At 49.1% G+C, this 22,969-nt stretch overlaps 3 protein-coding genes across 4 annotated transcripts in view; 2 read left to right on the plus strand and 1 right to left on the minus strand.

Annotated features, from left to right (window-relative positions):
• Irf9 (interferon regulatory factor 9) overlaps window positions 1-3,434 on the plus strand; it is an 8,171-nt gene extending 4,737 nt beyond the window's left edge. The window contains exons 8-9 of the mRNA XM_031361307.1: window positions 171-286; window positions 419-3,434. Of these exons, the coding sequence (XP_031217167.1) occupies window positions 171-286; window positions 419-529 (227 nt within the window). The 3' untranslated portion in view covers window positions 530-3,434. The remainder of the gene's footprint in view (window positions 1-170; window positions 287-418) is intronic.
• A 6,310-nt stretch (window positions 3,435-9,744) lies between these two features.
• On the plus strand, window positions 9,745-16,723 carry Rec8 (REC8 meiotic recombination protein). 2 transcript variants are annotated; one of them, XM_031362368.1, is made up of 20 exons: window positions 9,745-10,087; window positions 10,376-10,487; window positions 10,570-10,638; window positions 10,721-10,863; window positions 10,942-11,017; window positions 11,289-11,409; window positions 12,824-12,908; window positions 13,464-13,543; window positions 13,695-13,830; window positions 13,912-13,990; window positions 14,070-14,161; window positions 14,445-14,494; window positions 14,783-14,920; window positions 15,222-15,288; window positions 15,377-15,543; window positions 15,683-15,731; window positions 16,053-16,119; window positions 16,217-16,336; window positions 16,408-16,514; window positions 16,609-16,723. In XM_031362368.1, the coding sequence occupies exons 2-20, from the start codon at window positions 10,432-10,434 to the stop codon at window positions 16,692-16,694; spliced, it is 1,788 nt and encodes a 595-aa protein (XP_031218228.1). In that variant the 5' UTR covers window positions 9,745-10,087; window positions 10,376-10,431; the 3' UTR covers window positions 16,695-16,723. The 2 variants fall into 2 exon arrangements, with proteins under 2 accessions (XP_031218228.1, XP_031218227.1); XM_031362367.1 differs by lacking the exon at window positions 9,745-10,087 and adding an exon at window positions 10,091-10,171.
• Window positions 16,724-17,201: 478 nt separating this feature from the next.
• Ipo4 (importin 4) overlaps window positions 17,202-22,969 on the minus strand; it is a 9,803-nt gene continuing 4,035 nt past the window's right edge. The window contains exons 13-30 of the mRNA XM_031361592.1: window positions 22,644-22,752; window positions 22,349-22,478; window positions 22,057-22,170; window positions 21,834-21,947; window positions 21,526-21,646; window positions 21,246-21,357; window positions 21,017-21,135; window positions 20,661-20,738; window positions 20,528-20,585; window positions 20,338-20,443; window positions 20,064-20,257; window positions 19,882-19,929; window positions 19,388-19,513; window positions 19,070-19,278; window positions 18,820-18,952; window positions 18,629-18,733; window positions 17,597-17,666; window positions 17,202-17,472 (exon numbers count right to left, since the gene is read on the minus strand). Coding sequence (XP_031217452.1) covers window positions 17,342-17,472; window positions 17,597-17,666; window positions 18,629-18,733; window positions 18,820-18,952; window positions 19,070-19,278; window positions 19,388-19,513; window positions 19,882-19,929; window positions 20,064-20,257; window positions 20,338-20,443; window positions 20,528-20,585; window positions 20,661-20,738; window positions 21,017-21,135; window positions 21,246-21,357; window positions 21,526-21,646; window positions 21,834-21,947; window positions 22,057-22,170; window positions 22,349-22,478; window positions 22,644-22,752 — 2,077 coding nt within the window. The 3' untranslated portion in view covers window positions 17,202-17,341. The remainder of the gene's footprint in view (window positions 17,473-17,596; window positions 17,667-18,628; window positions 18,734-18,819; window positions 18,953-19,069; window positions 19,279-19,387; window positions 19,514-19,881; window positions 19,930-20,063; window positions 20,258-20,337; window positions 20,444-20,527; window positions 20,586-20,660; window positions 20,739-21,016; window positions 21,136-21,245; window positions 21,358-21,525; window positions 21,647-21,833; window positions 21,948-22,056; window positions 22,171-22,348; window positions 22,479-22,643; window positions 22,753-22,969) is intronic.

A 22,969-nucleotide genomic window follows, 5' to 3' on the forward strand; every position in this document is an offset into this window, starting at 1 on the left:
CCAGCTTTCCCTGCATCTGGCCTGGAACTCACTAAGTTGATCAGGCTGCTTCAAACATAGCTATCTGCCGCCCCAGCCTGAGTGCTAGGGTTACGGGCGTACATTACCATGCCCGGCCTCCTGCCATGCCTTGGCTTCTTCCTTCCAATCCTTGACCCTTTTTCTTTCAGATTTGGTCCAGTACTTCCAGGGCCAGGGGCCCCCACCCAAGTTCCAAGCAACCCTGCATTTTTGGGAGGGGAGTCCAGGCTCTAACCATACCCAAGAGAATCTTATCACAGTGCAGGTGAGTTCAGCCTTAGGACGGCGTTTGATGTTGATTTGTCTCAAATAACTCTCCCCGAGGGAAAGGGGCTGCAGGGTAATAACTGTCCCGGTAGTGCTCACTGAGACCTGCTCCTCACTCCCTCCTGTACAGATGGAGCAAGCCTTTGCCCGACACTTACTGGAGAAGATTCCAGAGGAGGAGAAAGCTGCCTTGTTCCTGGTACAGCACGCAGATCACTCACCTGCTGCTCTCGGACTCTAATTCTTGGGTCTCCATTAGACTGTGCTGTGTCTAGACTTGTTCTCCACACTCTTGGCCTGCCTTTGTGATGCTTCTTATCACGGTGGATTATCCAGCATGGCCAAAGAGAAAGTGCAAGGATAATTTTTATCCTTAAATTTTCATTTTGAGAGCCAGACTTGTGGGTGAATATTTGTAATCTCACCACTTGGGAGACAGGCCAAATGATTAATTATGAGTTCAAGGACAACCTGGGAGAGAGACTTTTATTTCCTTTTTTTTAAAGCTATATCCTCTTTCATCTCTAAGGAGCTGGAAAGTTCCAAAGAGTATGATCTCAGAGGGAATTTTGCTCTCTTCCCAATCCCTAACTCTAAGTCTAAGCACTTTATGTATTTTTTTTCCCCTCAGTCCTCACTAGACTGAAATAAAATTTAGCTGGGTGAGGTAGTATACACTTAGCACATGTGAGACAGAGGCAGGAAGATTGTTAGTTCAAATTCAAGGCCAGCCTTGGTGACACTGGCTCCAAAAACAAAATAAAAGAGAGACCAGGATGTGATTTGTTAGGAGAGGGTAGCAGGGGCTAGGGGAAATTGTAAAGATGGAGTCTAGGGTACCCAGTATCTGGGTTCTCTATCTCATGGTGTTTTGGATTCCTCTGCTTTCCTCTGCCCATAGGACTAGCCAGAATGCCATAGTCTCAAACACATGGTGATTCTTCTGTCCCAACCTCCTGAGTGCTGGGGTTCCGGGTGTACAATACCATGCCTGGCCGTACCACCATGCCTCTCTTTACTCTTCCAATCAACCCTCCCCGCCCCCCTCTTTTTCAGACTTGACCTGGTACTTCCAGGGTAAGGGGCCCCCAAACCAATTTTCAGGTAACCAAGATTGAATTGAAGTCAATCTCTAAGAGAGGCACTGTTGCCTATAGGCACACAGCACTATATAGCCTGGTGGTAAATGAGATTAGCTTCCATAGGCTCACATGCTGACTACTTGGTCCTCAGTGGAACCATTTGGGAATGATTAGGAGGTGTGGCGCTGTTGGATGAATTGTGTCATTGGCCATGGGCTTTGAGGTTTCTAAAGACCCTTACAATTCCTAGCTAACACACTCTCTTTGTGTCTCATGCTTGTAAACCCTCAACCCCAGTATGGTGCCTGCCTGCCTGCCTGCCTGCTGCTATGTTCTCTGCTGTGATGGTCATGGACCCTAAACCTTTAGAAATGTGAGCCCCAAATTAAATCTTGTCTTTTCTAAGTTGCTTTGGTCATGGTGTGTCTACTATAGCATTAAGAGAGCCGCCAACTTCATGTGGGAGAATCTTGGCTCCACAGCTTTTTGCTAGGGGCTTTAAGAATGTGCCGACCAAGGAATGATCCTTGGACTAGAAGTCTAAACCAGGAGGAGACACTGAAACTGTGGTCCAAACCTCCAGGACATAAGAGGGGAAGGAACTGGAGGGAAGAATTGCTGTTCTTCTTGTGTCTGCTGCTGCAAACATTGTGGGGACATGCTCCTTCTTGGTAGCCACTCATATGAGTGAAGGGTACTCCTAAATTGGATTCCTCTCTACTGAGCCCCAACAGAAGGCAGTCTGGCCTAGGCCAGGCATGGTGGTTCATGCCTATAATCCTAATACTTGGGAAGTGGAGGCGGGAGGATCAGAGTCAAGAGTTTGAGGCCTGCCTGGGCTACATGGGATCTTGTCTCTGTTTGCTTGTTTGTTTGTTTATTTGTTTGTTTAAGACAGGGTCTCACAGTATAGCCTAGGTAGTCCTGAACCTCACTGTAGACCAGGCTGACCTGGAACTCAGAACCTGCTTGCCTCTGACACCAAGTCAGCTTGACCCTGTCTTGAAACAAAAGGATAGCCATGTTCTGGCACCCTATTCACTGAAGCTTGAGTGCCTACTTGGTGTTTGTTTGTTTGGGGTTTTTGACAGGGTTTCTCTATGTAACTTTGGCTGTCTTGGAACTCGGATTTGTAGATGAGGCTGGCCTCCAACTAACAGAGATCTGCTTGTCTTTGCCTGCAGAGTGCTGAGATTAGAGGTGTTCATCACCAGCAGCCAATGCTTTTTATTGACTGACACTCTTGTTATTCCATTTAACTTTGTCACCAAATGGGGAAGCTTTTCCTTCACAAAGCCTCTTTAATACCTGTTATCATGACTTCCACCAGATCAGTTCCATGATCGCCTGACTGCTGCCACCTTCAGCATCCCTAGTCCTGCGCAGAACACCAGGTTTCCTCTCCTTGCAGGAGCAGAGCCTGCAGAGGCTCACCCACAGGATCGTGTCTAAATGCTTAAATCCTTACAGGGCTTTGCCAGTCTTCCAGGCGGCTTTGTATGTTTCTGCTGCCTTGGACTTCTCTTCTTCCTTCAGTCTGTTCTCTATCCCTCTGGAAAACTGAGAGCAAGCAAACTACTATATTACCAAAGACTGCTTTTGTGCCCTCTGCTTTTTACAATCCCTCTTGAACCCTCTTTGTATCTGTTCTAAAGTACATCTTGGTCTTCTGTTTTTCTCTTGTACCCTACATCTAAGCCAAAATGGGAAATATCATTGTTCTTTCAAATGAGACTTTGAGGGGCTGGGCATGGTGGTGCACACCTTTAATCCCAGCACTCAGGAGGCAGGGACAGGCAGATCTCTGAGTTCTAGACCAGCTTAAGGTACATTCAAAGTAAGACCCTGTCTCAAAAAAAAAAAAAAAAGAAAAAAAGAAAAGCCATAGATGGTAGCGAGTAAAGGCCTCTGCTGCTAATCTTGGAGATTTGAGAGTTTGATCCCTGGATCTATATGGCAAGAGAGAACCAACTCCCATAATTCATCCTCAGACTTCTGCACATGCCCCTTGGTCCATCTACACCCCTGCAATACACAGAAAATAAATAAAAACATAAACGTGTGCATGTGTGTGTGAGATCTGATTCCTGTGAAAAGACAACATGCTGTATGTTGCAATGAGAACAGAAGCTTACATTAAAATGTCAGTCTGGTGCTGGAGAAACAGCTTGGTGGTTAAGAGCCCTGTCTGCTCTTCCAGAGGTCCTGAGTTCAATTCCCAGCAACCTCGCTCACAATCATGTATACTGGGATCTGATGTCCTCTTCTAGTATGCAGGTCCACATGCAGATAGAGCACCCATACATAAAATAAATAAATCTAAAACAAAATTGTCAGCCTGGAGCACTGAGAAGGATGAAGAACAGGGCCTGTAACTGGATGTGTGACAACTAAGCTAAAGGCTCTGGGCTAGTGACCGCAGGACAGCTGCTCCTCCCCAAAGCCCTTGAGGACTATGTGTAAGGCACTTCTAAGGCAGCTAATTCTGACATCCATAATAGCAAAGAAGTTAGATTCCATCCATCAAGCTTCTACCCAGGAGACCACCTTAGACTACTTCAAAGACAAGGAGCTAAGTACTGGTAACCAAGAAAGACTGGAGCTGTTAGCTTTGTGACTGTGATAGAGGTAACACCATGGCAAATGTACAAGCTGGTCCTGTAAATGTGAGAACAGAGTACTCAGTATAGTTTAACAGCACTTGAGACACAAGAATGGAGGGTGATACCGCTGGCCAAGTGACAAACGGCAACAGACAGTCGAGATCAGCAGGGAACCAAGTACAAGTCAGAGATGGAGAGAGGGGCCCCAATGACTCCTACCTGCGTGGACAACCCAGTATTATCTCCCTGATTGGGCCAAGCAGACAAGCATTCTCCATTGGCCACCCCACTAATGTCTATCCCTGAGAGCTAACCACTCTCAAGCAATTACCTCACCTTTCATCCAGTTTCTGTTTCAGCCCTATAAAAATCCTAGACAAGGAGCTGGAGAAATGGCTCAGTGGTTAAAAGACCTCTTCCAGAGGTCATGAGTTCAAATTCCAGCAACCACTTGGTGACTCACAACCATCTGTAATGAGATCTGATGCCCTCTTCTGGTATCTCTAAAGAGAACTACAGTGTACTTATATGTAATAAATAAATAAATCTTTAAAAAAAATCCTAGACAATGAAATTCAGTGGCTTTTTCTTCCCTTAGAATCCCTACCCACTCTTGGGAGTCTCTCATTTTTCCTTAATTTCTCTTTTTGTTTTTAATTTTATTATGTGTATGGGAGTTTTTGCCTGTATGTGTCTGTGTACGACGTGAGTGCCCGGGGCCCGTGGAGTCAAAAAGAGGACATCAGATCACTTAGAACTGGAATTACAGATGGTTGTGAGCTGCCATGGGGTTCTCCAGAAGAGCAGCTGTGCTCTTAGCCTCCGAGACATCTCTCTATCCCTGCTTTTCTGTAACTATAATAAAGCTTGCCTCTGCTTTGCATTCTTCCACAAGAGTCTGCCACTGTCTCAGCTTGACCTTTGAAGATCTTTGAGTATCTGACACCTTAGGAGCTTGAGCCAAGAATAACTAGGCCAAGAAAGATCCTGTTGGTCTCAAAACTCTTCATCAGTTCCACTATTAGCACATTGAAGCCATCATTATCTCAGATCTCCTCTCTCTGGTTCTTTTCCAGTTGTCTCTCTCCTCACCCTTGCCTGCCCTCACTCAGTCTGCTCTCAGCACAGTGCAGAGGCCCCTCTTAACCCTCCTCTGCTCATTTCGCTTCTGTGTTCAAAGTCCAGCTTGGCTCCCAGGTCCTTCAAGCTAACAGCCAAGATCCTGAAAACGACCCCCCAACGTTATCCAGTCCCCAGCCTCTTTCCTATTCAACTCCACCCTTTGCCCTTCTTGCCCATACTGCTTGGCTCCAGGCTCCTAGAACCCACTAAACATTGCTACCTCAGAATTTCATTTGTTTGTCCTTTTGCCTATAATACTGTTCCTTGCTGGCTGGAGGTGCATGCCTTTAATCCCAACACTGGAAGTAGAGGCAGGATCTCTGTGAGTTCAAGGCCAGCCTGGTCTGCCGATTGAATTTCAGGCCAGCCAGGAATTCACTACATAAAGAAACATTGTCTCAAAAAAACTAAATAATGATAATATAACCTTCCTGCAGGTGATCACATGACCTGTCCCTTCTTTTCAAAGTCCTACCTCTTTAGAGTTCCCCTGAATATCCTACATTAAGTCACCCACATCTTCTCATGGTCCTTCTCCTGTTCCCTATTGAACCTTATTTTGTTCTTTTTAATTTCTATTATTTTTAAATTTTTTAAACTTGTGTATATACAGGTGTATGTATGTGGGGGTGGGGTGTCTGTGTGCTGATATGAGCATAGGCCACAGGAGTTGGGTCCCCCTTGAGCTGGAGTTCCAGATGGTTGATGGCTATGAGCTGCCTGATGTGGATACTAAGAATCAAACTTGGATTCTCCAGAAGAATCTATGTGGGTTTTGGTGGTGGTGTTTTTTGTTTTTGTTTTTGTTTTTCGAGACAGGGTTTCTCTGTGTATCCCTGGCTGTCCTGGAACTTATTCTGTAGATCAGGCTGGCCTTGAACTCAGAAATCTGCCTGCCTCTGTCTCCCGTGTGCCACCACTGCCAGGATGCATTTTGTTATTTAAAGACTTATTTATTTTATGCATGTGAGTACACTGTCAATGTCTTCAGACACACTAGAAGAGGGCATCAGATCCCATTACAGATGGTTGTGAGCCACCATGTGGTTGCTGGGAATTGAACTCAGAACCTCTGGAAGAGCAGGCCCTCTTAACCGCTGAGCCATCTCTCCACACACACTAGGTTAAAACTGAACAGTGCTGCCATTTCACACACTTGGATTTACTTTTCTCTCCTCCCTATCCCCTGAGAAGAGGGAATGGAGTGTCCCTTATATATCCCCAGTGGCTTAGAGGCACATTGTAAGCGCTCGGTTGAACTGAATGGATGACGGCCAGATTACTCTACGGTATGGAGCACCTTGTACCTTTTGATCAGGGACAACACTTTTTATCTCGGGGCAACAAACTGACATAGTGACACTTGTAGCCACCAAAAGTTCAGTGATTGAAAATAACTTCCATGTGTAGAAACCAAGCACAGTAAAATAGAGCCTGAGAACACTAGAATCCAAGACAGCAGACGTCCGAGACACAGTGTGGGTTCTGCTTTCCCTACCTGTCAGGCGGGATGGGGCTTGGGAGTCAGGTGGTAGCCCGTATATCTGATCGAAGTGCTTGACAGAGGCAGGCAGATCTCTGTGAGTTCGAGGCCAGCCTGGTCTACAGAGCAAGTTTGAAGAAAGCCGGGGCTACACAGAAAAACTCTGTCTCCAAAACAAAACAAAAGAAAAAAGAAAAAGAAAAAAGAAAGAGAGGAAAAAGAAAAGAGGGCTGGCGAGATGGCTCAGCGGGTAAGAGCACTGACTGCTCTTCCGAAGGTCCTGAGTTCAGATCCCAGCAACCACATGGTGGCTCAAAACCACCTGTAATGAGATCTGACGCCCTCTTCTGGTGTGTCTGAAGTCAGCTATAGTGTACTTATTTATAATAATAAATAAATCTTTGGACCAGAGAAAGCAGGGACTAAGCGAACAGTGCCAACCAGAGCAAGCACAGGACCTAAAAATTCAATTACCAACAACCACATGAAGGCTCACAACCATCTGTACAGCTACAGTGTACTCACATACATAAAATATATAAATTAAAAAAAAAAGGTAGGCCTTAAGCCAGGTTCCTCAATCCCTGTGGTGTTATGTTTAAGTATGTGTGTGTGTGTGTGTGTGTTTTGTGTACCACATTCATGCAAGATTCTGAGGAATTCAGAAAAGAGCATCAGATTCTCACCAACTAGAGTTACAGATGGTGGTAAGAAGCCTTGGAGAAAGCAAATCTGGATCCTCTGCAAAGGAATGGGTGCTCCTAACAACTGAGTCATCTCTCTGCCTGTGTTTTGGTTTTGTTTCTTTGAGACAGGGTTTCACTATGCAGCTTTGGCTGTCCTGGAACTAACTTTGTAGACAAGGCTGAACTTGAACCAACTCACAGAGATCTATCTGCCTCCCTACTGCTGGGATTAAAGAGCATGCCACATTCTGCTTGCTGTATTTATTGATTGATTGATTGACTGATTGATTGATTGATTGATTGAGACAAGGGCTCAACTAGCCCAAGCTGAAATCACTATACAGCCCAGGCTGGCCCTGAACTCTTGACAATCCTCCTGCCTCAGGCTCTCTGTCAGTGCTGGGATTATATGTATGAGTCATTATACTCAGCCCCTCAATCACTTCTGGCTATGGCCATGTATGTTGTAAATATAGGGCAACTGAATGTGACAAACACTGTACTTAACTTAGCTAGAAGCCAGACATACTGGAAAAATTCCACCCTCCTCTCAAGAGCTCCAGATGGAAGGGATAAAGGTCAGCTCAATTGCCACAGAACTAAGTCTTAACATCAGAGCCTAAGTGACGTGTGGTAGTGCACTCAAGAGGCAGAAGCCAGTAAATCTCTAAATTCAGGGCCAACCTGGTCTACAGAGCAAGTTCTAGGACATCCAGGGCTACGCAGAGTAACCTTGTCTCAAAAAAAACAAACGTAAAAAAACAAAAAATGAAAGAAAGGAAAAAAATCAAGAGAAAAAGAATCTGTACTTTCTTTGAAGTCTTAGGTTTTTGAGCTAGGCCTCAGGATGGCCCAGGCTATTGTGGAGCTATGACAAGAAGACGGTTGTCCTCTGTCTCCTGTCCTTCCTCCCAAGCACTGAGATTACAGGGGCACACACACCTTTATTTCCTTTATTTTTTGTTTTGTTCCTGGTTTGATTTTGAAACGGTCTCACCATACAGTTCTGGCCAGCCTGAAACTCACAGTGTAGACCATCATGACCTCAGACTCACAGGATTTGTGGGACTCTGCCTTCAGAGTGCTTGGATCAAAGGCTGGTTTTTTGTTTTTGTTTTTGTTTTTTTCTCCCTTTCTAGAAATACTGAGCCAAGCCCATGGCCTTGTGTATATATACACATACCAGTCAGGCTTTCTTTCTTTCTTTTTTTTTTTGGTTTTTCAAGACAGGGTTTCTCTGTGTAGCCCTGGGTGTCCTGAACTCACTCTGTAGACCAGGCTGGCCTTGAACTGAGAAATCTGCCTGCCTCTTCTTTCTTTCTTTTTTTTTTAAAGATTTATTTATTTATTATATGTAAGTACACAGTAGCTGTTTTCAGACACACCAGAAGAGGGCATCAGATATCATTACAGATGGCTGTGAGCTACCATGTGGTTGCTGGGATTTGAACTCAGGACCTTCAGAAGAGCATTAGTGCTCTTAACCACTGAGCCATCTCTCCAGCCCCACCAGTCAGGCTTTCTACTACTGAGCTACATTTTCATATATCCAGCCCGATTTTTACTTTCTTTTTTATTTATTTAGTTTTTATTTTGGAGACAGGATTTATTTCACTCTCTCCCTCTAACTGGACTGTAGACAAGGCCAGTCTCAAACTCCAAGAGGTCCTCCTGTTACTGAGATAAGTGTTACACCCAGTTCACAAGACCCCCAAGAGACCACCAGAAACCCCAGCAGAAACCCCAGCTTGAACTTGGGCTACAAACCTTCCTGATGGAACAGGAAGGAGAGCAGCCCCAGCTCTAGATGAAGGGAGTTTATAAAGAAAAACAAACCACGAGCGGGTTTTTGTAAGCCTTGGCATTACATGAGAGGGCAAAGGAATGTTGGTCCCTTTCCCAGAGCCCAAGGCTGGGGGCTATATCACTTCAAGGACAGCAGACAGTAGCTTTTTTTCAAGGACAGCAGCTTAAAATAGAGTTTATTCTGCTACCTTAGTTCCTTCAAAAGGTACAAGGAAGGCACACCATTCTTGGCCTCTGTTTTTGCTTTTTGTTTAGAGCTAGTGTCTACATTGCCTAGCCAGGCTTTGAACTTGCCTCCCTTCCAAGTAGCAGCTGACTATAGAAGTTTGTAGTTACAGCTCCCTTGGCTGTTTTCTTTCTTGTTGAATAAAAGGCCACCTCACACTGTTTCTTGCACTTAGCACAGCACAGACCCTTCTTGGGCACAAAATCGGGTTGCTAAGGACAGGTCCTATGCTCAGGCAAGGTACATCTCTGTATCATAAGCAGCACCAAGGCACCTGCCCTTTACATGACCCCAGTTCCTAAAAGAGACTTTGCTTGCTGTTGCTAGGAAGAGACTGGATTTTCCTCTCCGTTTATTGGTCAGCCTTGCACCGTGGAAGTCCTTGTTACTACCCGAGAGAACGAGAGCCCATTGGCCAGGACACCTCACAATGCCCTGGTAGCGCTCAGAATTCTTGTGATTGGCTGACGACTATTCTCCAAGAGCCTATGGCCTGGAACTGAGTTTTGCTGCCTGGCACCAGGAGTCTGAGAGCTCCTTCTGACGCGGCTCCCCATTGGCTGTTGTGGTGCAAAGCCTTGGAGAGTGTGCACCTAGTCCCGCTGGAGGGCGATCGGACCAAGACGACGACGAAGACGACGACGACGACGACGACGACGAAGACTGCGGTGGCAGCGGCGAGCTTGAGGAACGGACAAGGAGAGGACTCAGTCTTCCCTGAGGCTCTGTTCTGTGTCTCTGCCCGGGTTTCTCTTGGGGCTTTGCGTCTCTGCCTGGGCAGAATCCTGAAGGTAAGTTTCACATAGGCTCTGTTCTGTGTCTCTGCCCGGGTTTCTCTTGGGGCTTTGCGTCTCTGCCTGGGCAGAATCCTGAAGGTAATTTTCACATACGTGCGCGATGTGAAGACCTTCTTAGGGATGCCTGAATGAGGGGTGCCTAGCTCCTGTGTCTCTAGTTATCTTCTAATTCAATTCCAATAGTCGGTCTTCTAACTAATTGAGTTTTTTGCATCCACATCTACCACACTCCCTGTCCAAATTCCTACTCTTCAATGGTGCTGGAAATCTCGTGTTCTCAAGAATTAGGATTGAGATCCAAACGGGATTGGTGCAGAGCGTGAACCACAGAGCAAAAAATGTTCTACTATCCTAACGTGCTTCAGCGCCACACAGGCTGCTTCGCCACTATCTGGTGAGCACAGGGCTGATGGTTATGCCAGGAGCCGAGCAGTGGGACCTCACTTTGACAAGCCGTACCTGTCCCCACCCTCCAGGCTGGCAGCAACCCGAGGCAGCCGTTTGGTGAAGCGTGAATACCTAAAAGTGAACGTGGTAAAGACCTGGTAAGATCCAGAAAAGAGGGAGGGATTGCTGGTTTGGGGCTACTTTGAATGTTGAATTGATCAGGGCTTCTTGTTCTCCCAGCGAGGAAATCCTCAATTATGTGCTGGTAAGAGTGCAACCTCCGACGCCTGGGCTGCCCCGCCCCCGCTTCTCCCTCTATCTCTCCGCCCAGCTTCAGATTGGTGTGATAAGGGTCTACTTTCAACAGTGCCAGTACCTTGTGGGTAAGGCTAGACTCCAGAGGTGGGCTAGAGCTGAAGAAGCCATGGCTAGGTTGTTTATTTTACTGTTCTCATCCACAGAAGACATCCAGCATATCCTGGAGCATCTACACCGAGCCCAGCTGCGGATTCGCATTGATATGGAGGAGGCTGACTTGTGAGGCCCTGAACTGAGGCCATCCATACCAAGCTGCTTGGCCTCAGCCTTGTTTTGTTTTGTTTTAAACATTTGCCTGGGCATGCATGCATTGTGGGGGGAGGTGGGGGGGGCAGAGAGAGTGTGTTATATGCAAAGTGGGCTCTCTTCCTTGTTAGTTCAAATTCAGGGATGAAATTAGGGACTGTGGGTTTGGTGGCAGCGCCTTTACAAGCTGAGCCATCCCACGCACTCTTAGCCTCTGTTCTTTACATCCCTTGTTCTCTCCCAGACCTAGCTTGCTTCTTCCCAATTGCCTGGCCATGATGGAGACGCTGGAAGATGCCCCAGAGCCCTTTTTTGGGACGATGTCTGTGGATCCTAGACTTCCAAGTCCTTTTGATATTCCTCAGGTAGGGTTCACTCCCCTAGAACCCCTCTGAAGTCACGAGACAACAGCAGACAACAGCAGACAACAGCGTAGGAGTTCCTTGGTGTCCTGTCCCTGTCAATCTGAAGCTGAGATTGAGGAATGGGATACAGCCTCGGGTTTCCGTAACAGGCCATGGAGCAAGGGGATTGCTGGGTGCAAGCAAGCAGAACCCCAGGTCTTGCTTATTTAGGGACAACCTGATAGAATGGTTTCCCTACGAGAAGCACCCTTCCCCACCTCCACCGTTCGCACCACTGAGACCCCTCTCTCAGGCTTCACCTGGGGATATTGGGTTTTCTTCCCTGTCTTCTCCCATCTCCCAAATGCCAGCTCATTGCACATGTCCCAAAGGTGCCACATGTACTTTTTTGCGTGTGAAAATGAGCGCCCCAACGGTGTAAAAGTGGCCATTCATTCTCTGCTAGTCAGCTCCTACTTGTCCTTCCAGACTTAGCTCAAATGCCACCCTGTTCCATGAAATCATTATCCCTCTTGAAGCCAAAAGCAAATGACGCTTAGAATCTGAACACTTTACTAACCCTTTTTTTCATTGATCTATTGGAATTGTACACAAATTTGTTCCCACCAACACTCTTTGTCTCCGTCCATGACAACACAAATTGTCAGGGCTAATTTGAAAGTGAGCTTAGGTCAGGGGCAGGAAGGACACTAGGTGGTGGTGGCCTCTGATGTACTGTTGTCAAATGGCACAAACATTTGGTTTAGGGCTGAAGAGGTAGCCCACGGGTAGAGTATTTGCTTAACATGCACAAGGCCCTAGATTTGATTCCCAGTTCTAAAGGAAAACACATATACACTCACATACACACAGACATACCACACATGTACACACTCACACTGGATGTGGTAATGTAAGCTAAAATAAGAATCTCAAGAGTCTCAAGGAGGGCTGGAGAGATGGCTCAGTAGTTAAGAACACTGGCTGCTGTTCCAGAAGTCCTGAGTTCAATTCCCAGCAACCACATGGTGACTTACATGCAGATAGAGCACTCATATACATAAAATAAATAAATAAACTCACTTCTGACCTCCAAGGATCCATACAAACATACATAAATAAAATATTTTAAAACAACTCTTTAGGCCAACCTGGGCTACACAATAAGACCTGTCTGAAAAACAAATAAATAAATAAAAAAGCTAAAATTAAAGATAAAAAAATTAGAGGTATTGCCAGATTGGTATCCAGTGTGCACTGAATGTTTGAAAAAAAAATAGACTGCCAGATCATTGTTCAGTGTGCACTGAATGTTTGAAAAACAAAAAAAAAGAGAGACTGCCAGATCAGTGTCCGGTGTGCACTGAATGTTTGAAGAGAAGACACAGAGGACTGAAGCTGAGGCCTATCTTTTGTTCCCAACTTTTTCCCAAAGATCCGACACCTTTTAGAGGCTGCAACCCCGGAGAAAATTCGTAAAGAGACCCTTCCTGAAGCCACTCCAGAGCCCGGGAAGCCTGGTTAGCAGAGAGAACCTGGCTGTAAAAAGGCGCAGAATCCCCAAGGGCTGAAAAATACCACTTGGAAAAAAGCCAGGCCCAGTTGGGCCCAGTGATCCACAGCTGTAATCCCATTTCCTTGAGAAGCTGAGGTGGGAAAACTGCAAGTACAATACATGCCCGGCTTAAATACTGATTTCAAAGCTAGCTAAGACTGGTTAAGTAAATCATTTCAACATTTACTTAAAAAAAAAAAAAAAGTCCCAAGTGAACACCACTAATCCCAGGACTCAGAAGGTGGAGGCAGAGCCAGGCATGGTGATGACAAATTTAGTCCCAGCACTGGGGAGGCAGAGGCAGCTTTATCAGTTTGGGGCCAGCCTGGTCTACAGAATGAGTTCCAAGATAGCCAGGACTATATAGTGAGACCCTGTCTCAAAAACAAATAAAAAAGAAAAGTACTTGGAGTATTTGCTGGTAACTTGCCTGGGCCTGGCTCTTGGTTTCCAAAGTCTATATTTTCACCCCAACAACAGAAAGAGCAGTAGGCTTGGTATGACTTTCCTACCCTTCCAGACAGGACCTTGGCTACCGTACAGTCCCCTGAGGTCATCACCTTACAGGAGGCAGAGCCCATCCGCATGCTGCGGATTGAGGTGAGTTTCCCCTCAGTCTCGGGGTTCCATCCAGTCTCATTGTAACCCTGTGCTTCTGCCTCCTTTCCATTTCCCCACTCTGTCCCTGTATGCCCAAGGGGCTTCCTTAGGCTCAGACTCCAAAAAATCTACTCTTTTCCTCTCCCCATAGGGAGAGCAGGATCTCCCAGAAATTAGTCGAGGAGACTTAGACCTGCTGATTGCAGAGCAAGATGACGCCATCTTGCTAGAGGAACGTCAGAGGGGCAGGCTTCTCCGGCGGCCGAGGGCTTCACCACCACTGGACGGTCAGATCCCTAGACAGCCAACCTGGAATGGACAGTGTCCTGTCCTTCTGTCTCCTGATTGTTCTGATCCCCTCTCTGCAGAATCCAAGGAAGAACCCCGGGCCCTGGAAGGTGATGGTTTGGGGTTGGTCTCCCAACTCTCCCCTCCAGCTCCTGCACAGTAAGAGCAGAAATCCCAGGACCAGGTAAGGAGGGGTCATTGCTGGGAAGAATTTCCTGATGTGCCTATTTCCTCTCAGGGTTGAAGGGATAAGAGAACCACTGCCAGGCCAGGTCTTCCCTCCTGAGGTACAGAAGATGACAGGCTGGGAGCCTGGGACCCTACTCACTGGTAAGTGTTCATCACTGGGTCCTTAGAGAACACTTACACAGTAGCAGAGACAAAAAAAAATCCTGTACCTCCACCTTTTGAGGGAGACACTGGGTGGCTTCTTATGCTGGTAGCTGTAACAATGAAGGCTAGTCTAGTGTGGAGCGTGGATCTGTAGCCCCATCACTCCAGAAGCTGGGATTCAGGCAGGACTGCCATAAACTCAAACCAGCTTGGGCTATAGTGCCAGACCTTGTCTTTAAAAAAAAAAAAATAGTGAGAGGACTTATGGGTATTGTTGCAGAGGTGACCCCACCTCAGGAGCTGCGTCTGCCTGCCCCACCGAGTACAGAGGTGAGTAGCTTCTTCCCCAAGCTGCCTCCTTTTTACTTTCCCCTCCTACATCCTTGTCCTTAAGCCCAGGACCGTGACTAGTGTACAGTGAGGATTTTGCTTCTATCAGTAAAAGCTATCCCTTCCCATACCTCATGGTGAGGCCTCACTTCCCAGCACGTGTGAGCTTGCGTAAGGACCTTACCCAAGCTTCTTCCCTAGACAACTGAGAAGAGGTGGAGTGGGGTCTACAGGTAGTCTACTGGGAAGGGGAGAACAGCCTGACTCTCGCCTCCCTTCCCTCTCCAGAAGAGGCTCCCGGCTCTTCGGAGGCCACTTCCCCGCCCCCGCCGCCGGCGCCGGTTATTATTCTGGGACAAGGAGACCCAGATCTCCCGGGAGAAGTTTGAGGAACAACTGCAGACCGGGGCTCACTGTTGGGAGTATGTGAGTGCAGCCCAGGTCTCCCTAGAGAATGGAGGACTGCAGGTCTGGCAGGACTTCCGAACTAAGAACAATGGGAATCTGGAAAAAAAAAAAAAAAGGCCCTATTTCCTAGAAGTGAGGGTGTGAGGGACTGCATATACAGATAGCAGGTTATCACCTACCCCTTTAGCCTCAAGCACTATGGGGCAGGTCTTGAGCCTGAACACAGGGGCAGGGGCCCTGGGAACAATGCATAGCAAAGGAGGGGCAGGAAGAAGGGGCTCCCTCATAAAAGAGCCACTGGCCTTCCACCATCTTGCAGCCAGTGGTCCAGCCTCCCAAGAGGATGTTCACGAACCCAGCGGAGCTCTTCGGAACCCCAACTCTCTGTAAGAATGGTGAAAACTGGAGCAGGTGGGAGCTTTAGAACTTGGAATCTTCAGTCTCATGATCGAAACCCATTTCCTCTGTTGTCAGCTGGCTGGTTACCCCCAGAACTACTAGCTTTATGGACACACTGTGCCCAGGTCTCCCCAAGAATGCTCAGACGAAGACCACAACTGGAGACTGAAGAGACAGTTGAGGAGGAGAGAGCGGCAGACAAGGAAGCAAGGAGAAAGACTGAAGCTCTGAGCGAGATTGAGGTAACGTCGGTTACCTCTAGTGCCCCCTTCAGCCCCCGTGAGCTCTGACTTCCTCCTCGTGTGCACCACCGCTTGCTCACCAGACTGAGACCCCCGACACTGTGTGCTTGGACCTCAGCTCTTGCTCTCCCACCTGCAGGTTCTGAGGGAGGCCCAGGAGCCCAGTGGTCCCCTCATGCTGTCTTCAGGTAAGCACTTGTACAGGAGGGGAGGATGGAGACTGTCCTAAGCAGTCTCAGGAAGCTAGCACCCTGGCTGCTGAGGCCACGTCAACAGTGAGGAAGCAGGCGGAATGATAAAGCATAGATTTGAATCTCCAGCATTCCCACTTTGTACAAGTCTAAACTAGGCTCCATAATATGAGGGGTGTTTTGTAGTCCTGGAGACTGAACACTGGGCCTTGTCATGTCAGGCAAATGCCTCACCCCTGAACTACACCCCTAGCAGGGCTACAAGGTCTCAATTCCTCAGAGCCAAGCAGGCTCTCTCAGTGCTCTCTCCCTCTACAGAGCTCTCCCTAGAAGCAGTGGAAGAGGAAAAGTCTCGTACTAGCCTCATCCCCCCAGAAGAACGGTGGTAAGCATCCTAGTGGTGCAAGCTCACAGCCTAGTGGCCCTGCCTTTGTCACTGTCATGACTACCTGCCCCCCTCCCTGATCCCTTTGGTTTCCTAGGGCCTGGACTGAGGAGAGGCAGCCAGAGCCCCCTGCACTGCCCATGCTGCCTGAACTTCCTGAAGTGCCCATGGAGATGCCCCCAGGGCCGGAACTACTCTCTTCGGAAGCTGTGCTCAGGTATCAAGGAGGGCTCCCTCCAGGGGTCAGACTAGCCCATTACCCCAGCTGATGATTCTCCATCCCTGCAGGGCAGTGGCCCTGGAACTACAAGCCAATAGGGAGCCTGACTTCAGCAGCCTGGTGCCCCCTCTCAGCCCCCGAAAGTTGGCTTCTCGGGTCTTCTATCTGCTCTTGGGTGAGTGTAGGTACAAGAAAGCGGGGACAGGCAGGCCAGAGACTGCTAGGGCACACTATAGGTACTGTAGTGACCTGCCTTCTTTTCTGACCAGTGCTGTCCACTCAGAAGATCCTTCTTGTGGAACAACGGAAGCCATATGGGCGCCTCCTAATTCATCCTGGACCCAAATTCCTCTGAGCAAGTTCATTAAACCATATTCTGCCTCACTGGACTTCGCCTGCCTTATTTATTTATTCATTCATTTATTATTTATTTATTTATTTTGAGACAGGGTTTCTCTGTGTAGCCCTTATTTATTTGTTTGTTTGTTTGTTTATTTATTTTGAGACAGGGTTTCTCTGTGTAGCCCTGGCTGTCCTGAAACTCATTCTGTAGACCAGGCTGTCCTCGAACTCGGAAATCTGCCTGCCTCTGCCTCCCATGTGCTGGGATTAAAGGCGTACACCACCACTGCTGGGCTTTATTTTTAATGTTAAAGTATGTGCATGTGCTGGCCAGATGTGCAAGTGAGTGAGGGAATTAAACCTCTGGAGTTCAAGGCAGTCTGAGTCATCCATCCAGTGTGGGTAGACTGCACTCCCTCTTCTGTAAGAACAGTATGGCCTCTTGAGCGCAGCCCCACCCCAGCCCCTTCCTTCCCTGTCTCAGTTCTAAACACATACCTCTAGCCTTTGTGCAGAGAACTAGTGTCCAGGCAGAAGGCAAGCCACCTTTATTATAGTATGATGTCACAGCTCTGTTTGTAATAGAGTCTTTGGTAAGGTGAATTGGACCAGGGCTGACTGATAGTCTTCAGGCCCCTGGCCCAGCTGTAGCCCACAGTCTTAAGTGAGGCCCAACATGGCCTGAAGTTCCTGAGCTTTATCATCTGGCAGAGAGCCCAAGGCTGTGTGGAACCTGTCAGTGTGCTGCTTGGCCAGGAACGTCAGGAGCAGCAGGAGTGCCTCCTTGGTGTCTGGGTAGAGCAGAGAGAGGGCCTGATGAAGGACCTGGTTCCTATGTCCAACTGCCCCAGGCTCTTTGAGCCCCCCTGCTTGCCCCCACTCTCCCTTGCCCTTAGCTACAACTGTCAGCCTCACCTGGCGGGATCCTGTTGTCTGGCAGGATCAGGCTGCAAATGCGCAAGAGATCTGAAGCCACATCCACAACCTATGGAAAAGGACTGGTCAATTGAGGCAGTGACAGCGGGGCTGAGAGCAGGTGGTTGAAACCAAGCCTGTGGTTGTCTGAACTGAGACCCAATACAACCGAATAAAAAAACATGGGAACAACCTCTTTTTAGAGGTTAAGATGTGTAACCAAAGATGTCAGCTTCAAGAGCAAGTAAAACCCAAAATCCAAATACTTCCCCAACACACACAAAAAAACTTAAGACAAAAGGCAACATGAGAGCCCCTGGGCACACAGGCCCCAACCAAGGCAAGTGGAATGTGCAAGACCAAAAGCAGAGGAATCTATGATGGGTGGTGCGCAGTATCCAGAGCTCCCTAGGGAATGGTTTTCCTATCCCTGACCTAGGAAATCAGCTAGGAAAGTTGTGACTACTGGCTTAGCCCGAGAGAAGAACCAGAGAAGCCTCAGAAAAACATATCATCAGACTTTATGCCAACTCTTGTGGACAAAAAGGAATAAAAGAAGCTGAGGATGTAGCTCAGTCAGTAGAAGTGCTTGCCTAGCAGGCATGAAGCTGGGGTTTGATCCCTAGCACTGTTAAAGTTATAAATAGTAACAAGTGCCTGCAATCCCAGCACTCAGCGGGTAGAAAGAGGGGACTGGAGGACTGAGAGGACTGAAGGGTCAAGGCCATCCTCAGCTATGTAAGAAGCTGGGCCAGTCAGGGATGCAGGAGACCCTGTCTCAAGAAGAAGGAAAAATGAAAAACAAGAGTAAAGAGCATCAGCTGGGCAGTGGTGGCACACACCTTTAATCCCAGCATTGGGGAGGCAGAGACAGGCAGATCTCTGAGTTCGAGGCCAGCCTGACTTGTAGAGTGAGTTCCAAAAATTAACCTGAAATTCACCATGCATCAATTACAAGTAATATCTCCTCTGCCTGTCCCTTAAACTGGGGCCTAATATTCCCTTGGCTCTTAGCTCCAGCAGTAGGGTTACCTGTTCAGGGTTGTTCTGGTGCAGGAAACTAAAGAGGTGGCCTATAGTGATCCACTCCTCCATGTCTTCCTTCAGGGGCAGGGCATGTAGCAGGGTAGCCAGCACCTAGATACACAGGAGTCTCAGACCCACATGTCCTGTCCCCTTTACCATCCTTGGCCTCCACCCTTGCCTGATGCCACACCCTTTACCTGGGGCTCTGTTTTTCCTGCTGGACTGGCCATCAGCAGACGGGCAAGAGCCCCACAGATGTTATCACGGACGCGATCATGTCGCTCCCTTGCCAGGAGGGGCAAAAGGAGGCCCAGTAGCTTAGGGAAGTGACTGGTCCACAGTTAAGGAATACATATACACATTGGTAGACTTCACCCTGCAGCAGCACCTCACCAAATTCCAGGGCTCACTTCCAACCCCATTTTCCCTCCTGCAAGCATAGGATACTCCCGAGCAGGGCAGCCCCCATGCTCTGCAAGTACGCCCAGCCCAAAGATGGCATTGCTCCGCACCTCAGGGTCTGCTTCCCGGGCATTGTTTAACAGCACAGGGAATAGCCGAGACACAAACTGGGCCGAGGCAGTACCTAGACCCTGAATGGACTCTGCCAGGGTTCCCACTGCAAAGGACTTCTCTGCCACTGTACAGCTCTGTTTCTATAGGGAGGTTGGAGGAGTACAAATTGGCATGGCGGCAGAGATGGGAAGGTGCAGGCAGTGCATGCAGACATAGGTGGACCACAATGCCAGGCTAGAGAGCACTCACCGTCTTACACAGCAATAATGGCAAGAAAGTGGCAAAGAAAGGGGCGAAGGCATGTCCTCCAGCTGCGGCTGCCAGGACAGGGATGGCCTCTCCAGCATGCTCTAGTAACATGGCATCATACTCTGCCTGTGGAGCCAGGTGAGGGGCTAGAGCACTTGGCCAGCTGCACTGGGCCAGCTGTGGGATCATACACCTCCCAACCCTGCTCTGCCACTGGCTGGAGAGCCTTCTGGGGCTGCCAACCCTTGCTTCACAGACTGAGCTGTTTCCAGGTTGGCTTTTTTATAACCCTCATTTATTACTCCCAGTCCTGCCCAGCCTCAGTGCCTGCCTCTGAACTCCCACTGCCCTTCTCGGATGAGGGTGGCACTCTGGAAACCACCAGCTTCTCTTAGCAGCCCTAGCTCCTGCAGGCTCAGCTCAGTGCACTATCCACTGCTGGCCCTACAGGGCCTACCTAAATGGTCTAGGTCACTCTTATCTTTAGCTCTCACCTGGTCATCATCCTCGTCGTCATCCTCCTCAGCGTCCTGACAAGCTGTCTGTGGAAGACGTGTTCAGCTGAGCTTGGGCTCCCCTGCCTTCTCCCTCCCACAGTGGTGGTGAGGTGGGCAATCAAGTCTTCTGGGGCCCGGCACCTCTTCCCACAGCCGCCCTTCCCCTCCCCCCTGCTCACCTTCTTCTGCAGCACAGCCTTGAGCATGCTGCAGAGCTCACTGAGACGCCCAGGAGGCTGCAGTGCCAGATTGCCACAGGTGCGCAGCACCCCTGTCAGGGCCTCCAGCACGGCCATCACCACTGGGCGTTCCCTTTCTACTTTCACGGCCTGCATGTAAGATGGTATCACTCGAGCCAGGGAGGACTGCAGAGCTGGAGACACAATTGGTGGGAGCCTTGGTCAGGCCCTGCCACTCTCCAGGGCTTCCAGCCTGCTAGCGCCTCCTCCTCACCAGCATTGTTGGGATCTGAGGGGCTTCTCTGAGAGGCCTTATGCAGTGCACAGCAGAACTGTCCCAGAGCTTCATAAGCTGATTTCCGCACATTCATATGAGGGCACTGGAACGAAGAGGACAGGTGTATGCCTGGCATGTGCAAAGTGAAGCCAACCCTACCTGGAACGTGAGGATGTCACTAACTTACCTCCAGCAGTTTGTATACTTCATCAAAGGTGGCGTCCATGAATGGAAGGAAGGCCACACTATGGAAAGACACACGGCAGTGAGGGAAGGGATCTAGGTGTGGTTCCCAGCACCATGGAAGGGCTGCTGCTCACCTGGTGTTCATCGCAATCTCCCCCAGGGCAGTGCAGGTATCTTCTTTCTCATCAAAGAAGGCATTCTCCACACTATACCTAGGGAAAGATGGGGAAGCAGTAATGATGACTGCCAGCAGGGGGCAGACCTAGCACTGGGGCTATGTCCACAACCAAAGTCTACGCATTTGTTGTTGGGTTGGTTTTTGTTTTTTCTTGACAGGATTTCTCTGTGTATAGAACTCAATCTGTAGACCAGACTGGCCTTGAATTCAGAGATCCCGCTGCCTCTGCCTCCTGAGTGCTGGAATTAAAGGCATGAGCCATCCCCTTTGGCTCAAAACCTACATTCTTAAGTAGAAGAGCACCCCTCCTACCCCGAGATCTCAGAATCATCCCCCTCTTCTTCCATATCTTCATCCATGAGTTCCTCCTCCTCTTCTGTTTCGCTGTCATCCTCAAATAGAAGGAAGGAGCTGATCCCATCATATTGAGGCTAGATGAAGAAAGCAAATTGGGGACTTGGCCTCAGGTGGGACCAGGAGATAAATCCCAGCACAGGGCTAGCCTGGCCTAACTGGCCCAGCACACCCACCCTCTGCTCACCACAATGCCCTCAGTGGAGCGCAGCGACAGCAGCATGAGCGTGGTAATCTGAGGCAGGTAGGGTCCCAAGCCCTCTCCCATTAACCCTGATAAGGCTGCAAACAGGCTGTACCTGATAAAGGTAGAGAGAGACTGTATGGTGCTGCCTGCTATAGACAGACAAAATGGGGGAGTCTAGGAAACCTGGCTGTGTCCAAAGCTGAAGGACTGGTAGCTGGGATGGGGATTGTCAATCTAGTGAGCAGGCAGGAGGGGCAGGGCGGGATGAAAGGTCACTCACGTGCAGCGCCTCACATCAGGGTCATCTATATGGACACATAGTCCTAGCCCCAGCTGACAGCATTCCTCAGCCAGGGGCTTCATGGACTCCCCTAGAGCTCGTGCTAGCACTCCCAAGGTCTCTGTGGGAGCAAAGCCCAGTCAGCACTGAGGTGTGGACAGAGACCGGAAAACCAAGGGTTTCAAGTGGAAGGCGGTCAGGATTCTACCCTGCTCTCTGGTATAAGATGGAGCACACCTTCTCATCAAAGGAGGACACCCAACTGCCCTGGGAGAGACCAGGTAAACATCAGGTAGCACTGGCCTTACCCAGGCTCTGGATCTGCACAAGATGAAAGTCTTCGTGGCCTGTTAACAAGAACTCCCGGATATGGTCCATGACAGTAGGGAAGTAGGGCAGCAGGGAATCCTGGGCGGCCGTGGCTGCAGGACAGGACAGGACAGAGCGCAATCAGAGATGGTGGACACTGGGTCTGCTTAACACAAACTCTGGGCGAAGCCACACTTTTGGCTCCTTGGTCCTTTGGCTCACCAATGGCCCCTATGGCGCTCACAGCTAGCTCCTTGGTCCGGGCTTTGCTGGGGTTCTTCAAAGGCTGCAGCATACACTCCATAAGCTCCGGAAGGTAGGGCTGCACTTTGGGCCCTATGGGAATGTTTCTTTACTAACCAACTCAGGTCTCCTCCTTTAGCCTGACAGCCTGTGCACCCTCCCACACCTCGTTCCCACCGGGCAGCAAGCAGTTCAGGAAGGTGCACATTGTGCCTCCTTTAGCCAATGTGCAGCTCCCTGCCTCCCTGGTATTCTCCGTGGCCATCACTACCTAGGTTCTCCACGAAGTTCTCCAGCGCATAGCAGGCCTTGGCCAGGTGGTTCGTGTTCCCCATAGGCACTGACTTCAGGTAGGCAAGGAGCAGGGGCATCACCTCCTCAGAATAGCTGCTGATATGGGGCTGGGGAAGAAGCAAGCAGGACCCTGGTCAGGCTTACCTACAGAGCGCACCCTGCCAATGGCAGCAACAGCATCGGAAGAGATGAGAGTTTAAGGGACAAGGGGCCCCAGCCTTGGGGCTGGAGGTTCTTTCATGGGGTAGTCATCTGCATTTCGCTTTGCTGACCTGTAAGTTCTCTGAAAACTGGCCCAGGGCAAACAGAGCAGCATTTCGAACAATCTGTGAGGGGTCATCCAGGCCCTTGCACACGATTTGCAGCAGTGGGTATAGCAGTCTGAATGGGGCGGGACAGAAGAACAAAATCTGAGGGACAGGACAGAGGAACCCTAGTCTCAGCCCCGTGGTGGTGGTGGTGGCGCACGCCTTTAATCCCAGCACTTGGGAGGCAGAAGCAGGTACATCTCCAAGTCTGAGGCCAGCCTGGTCTACACCAGTGAATTCCAGGACAGTCAGGGCTACCTGAAGAAACCTGTCTTGGAAAACTATTAAAA

Source organism: Mastomys coucha, unplaced genomic scaffold (assembly GCF_008632895.1).
Source record: "Mastomys coucha isolate ucsf_1 unplaced genomic scaffold, UCSF_Mcou_1 pScaffold9, whole genome shotgun sequence".
Taxonomy (NCBI): Eukaryota; Metazoa; Chordata; class Mammalia; order Rodentia; family Muridae; genus Mastomys; species Mastomys coucha.

Bases quoted from the DNA above. Each gene is read 5' to 3' on its own strand.
- Rec8 (XM_031362368.1), top strand. From the start codon at position 10,432: ATGTTCTACTATCCTAACGTGCTTCAGCGCCACACAGGCTGCTTCGCC. The intron at 10,864-10,941 runs GTAAGGCTAGAC...TCTCATCCACAG, and splicing joins ACAGTGCCAGTACCTTGTGG to AAGACATCCAGCATATCCTG. The intron at 15,289-15,376 runs GTAAGAATGGTG...CTCTGTTGTCAG, and splicing joins CTTCGGAACCCCAACTCTCT to CTGGCTGGTTACCCCCAGAA.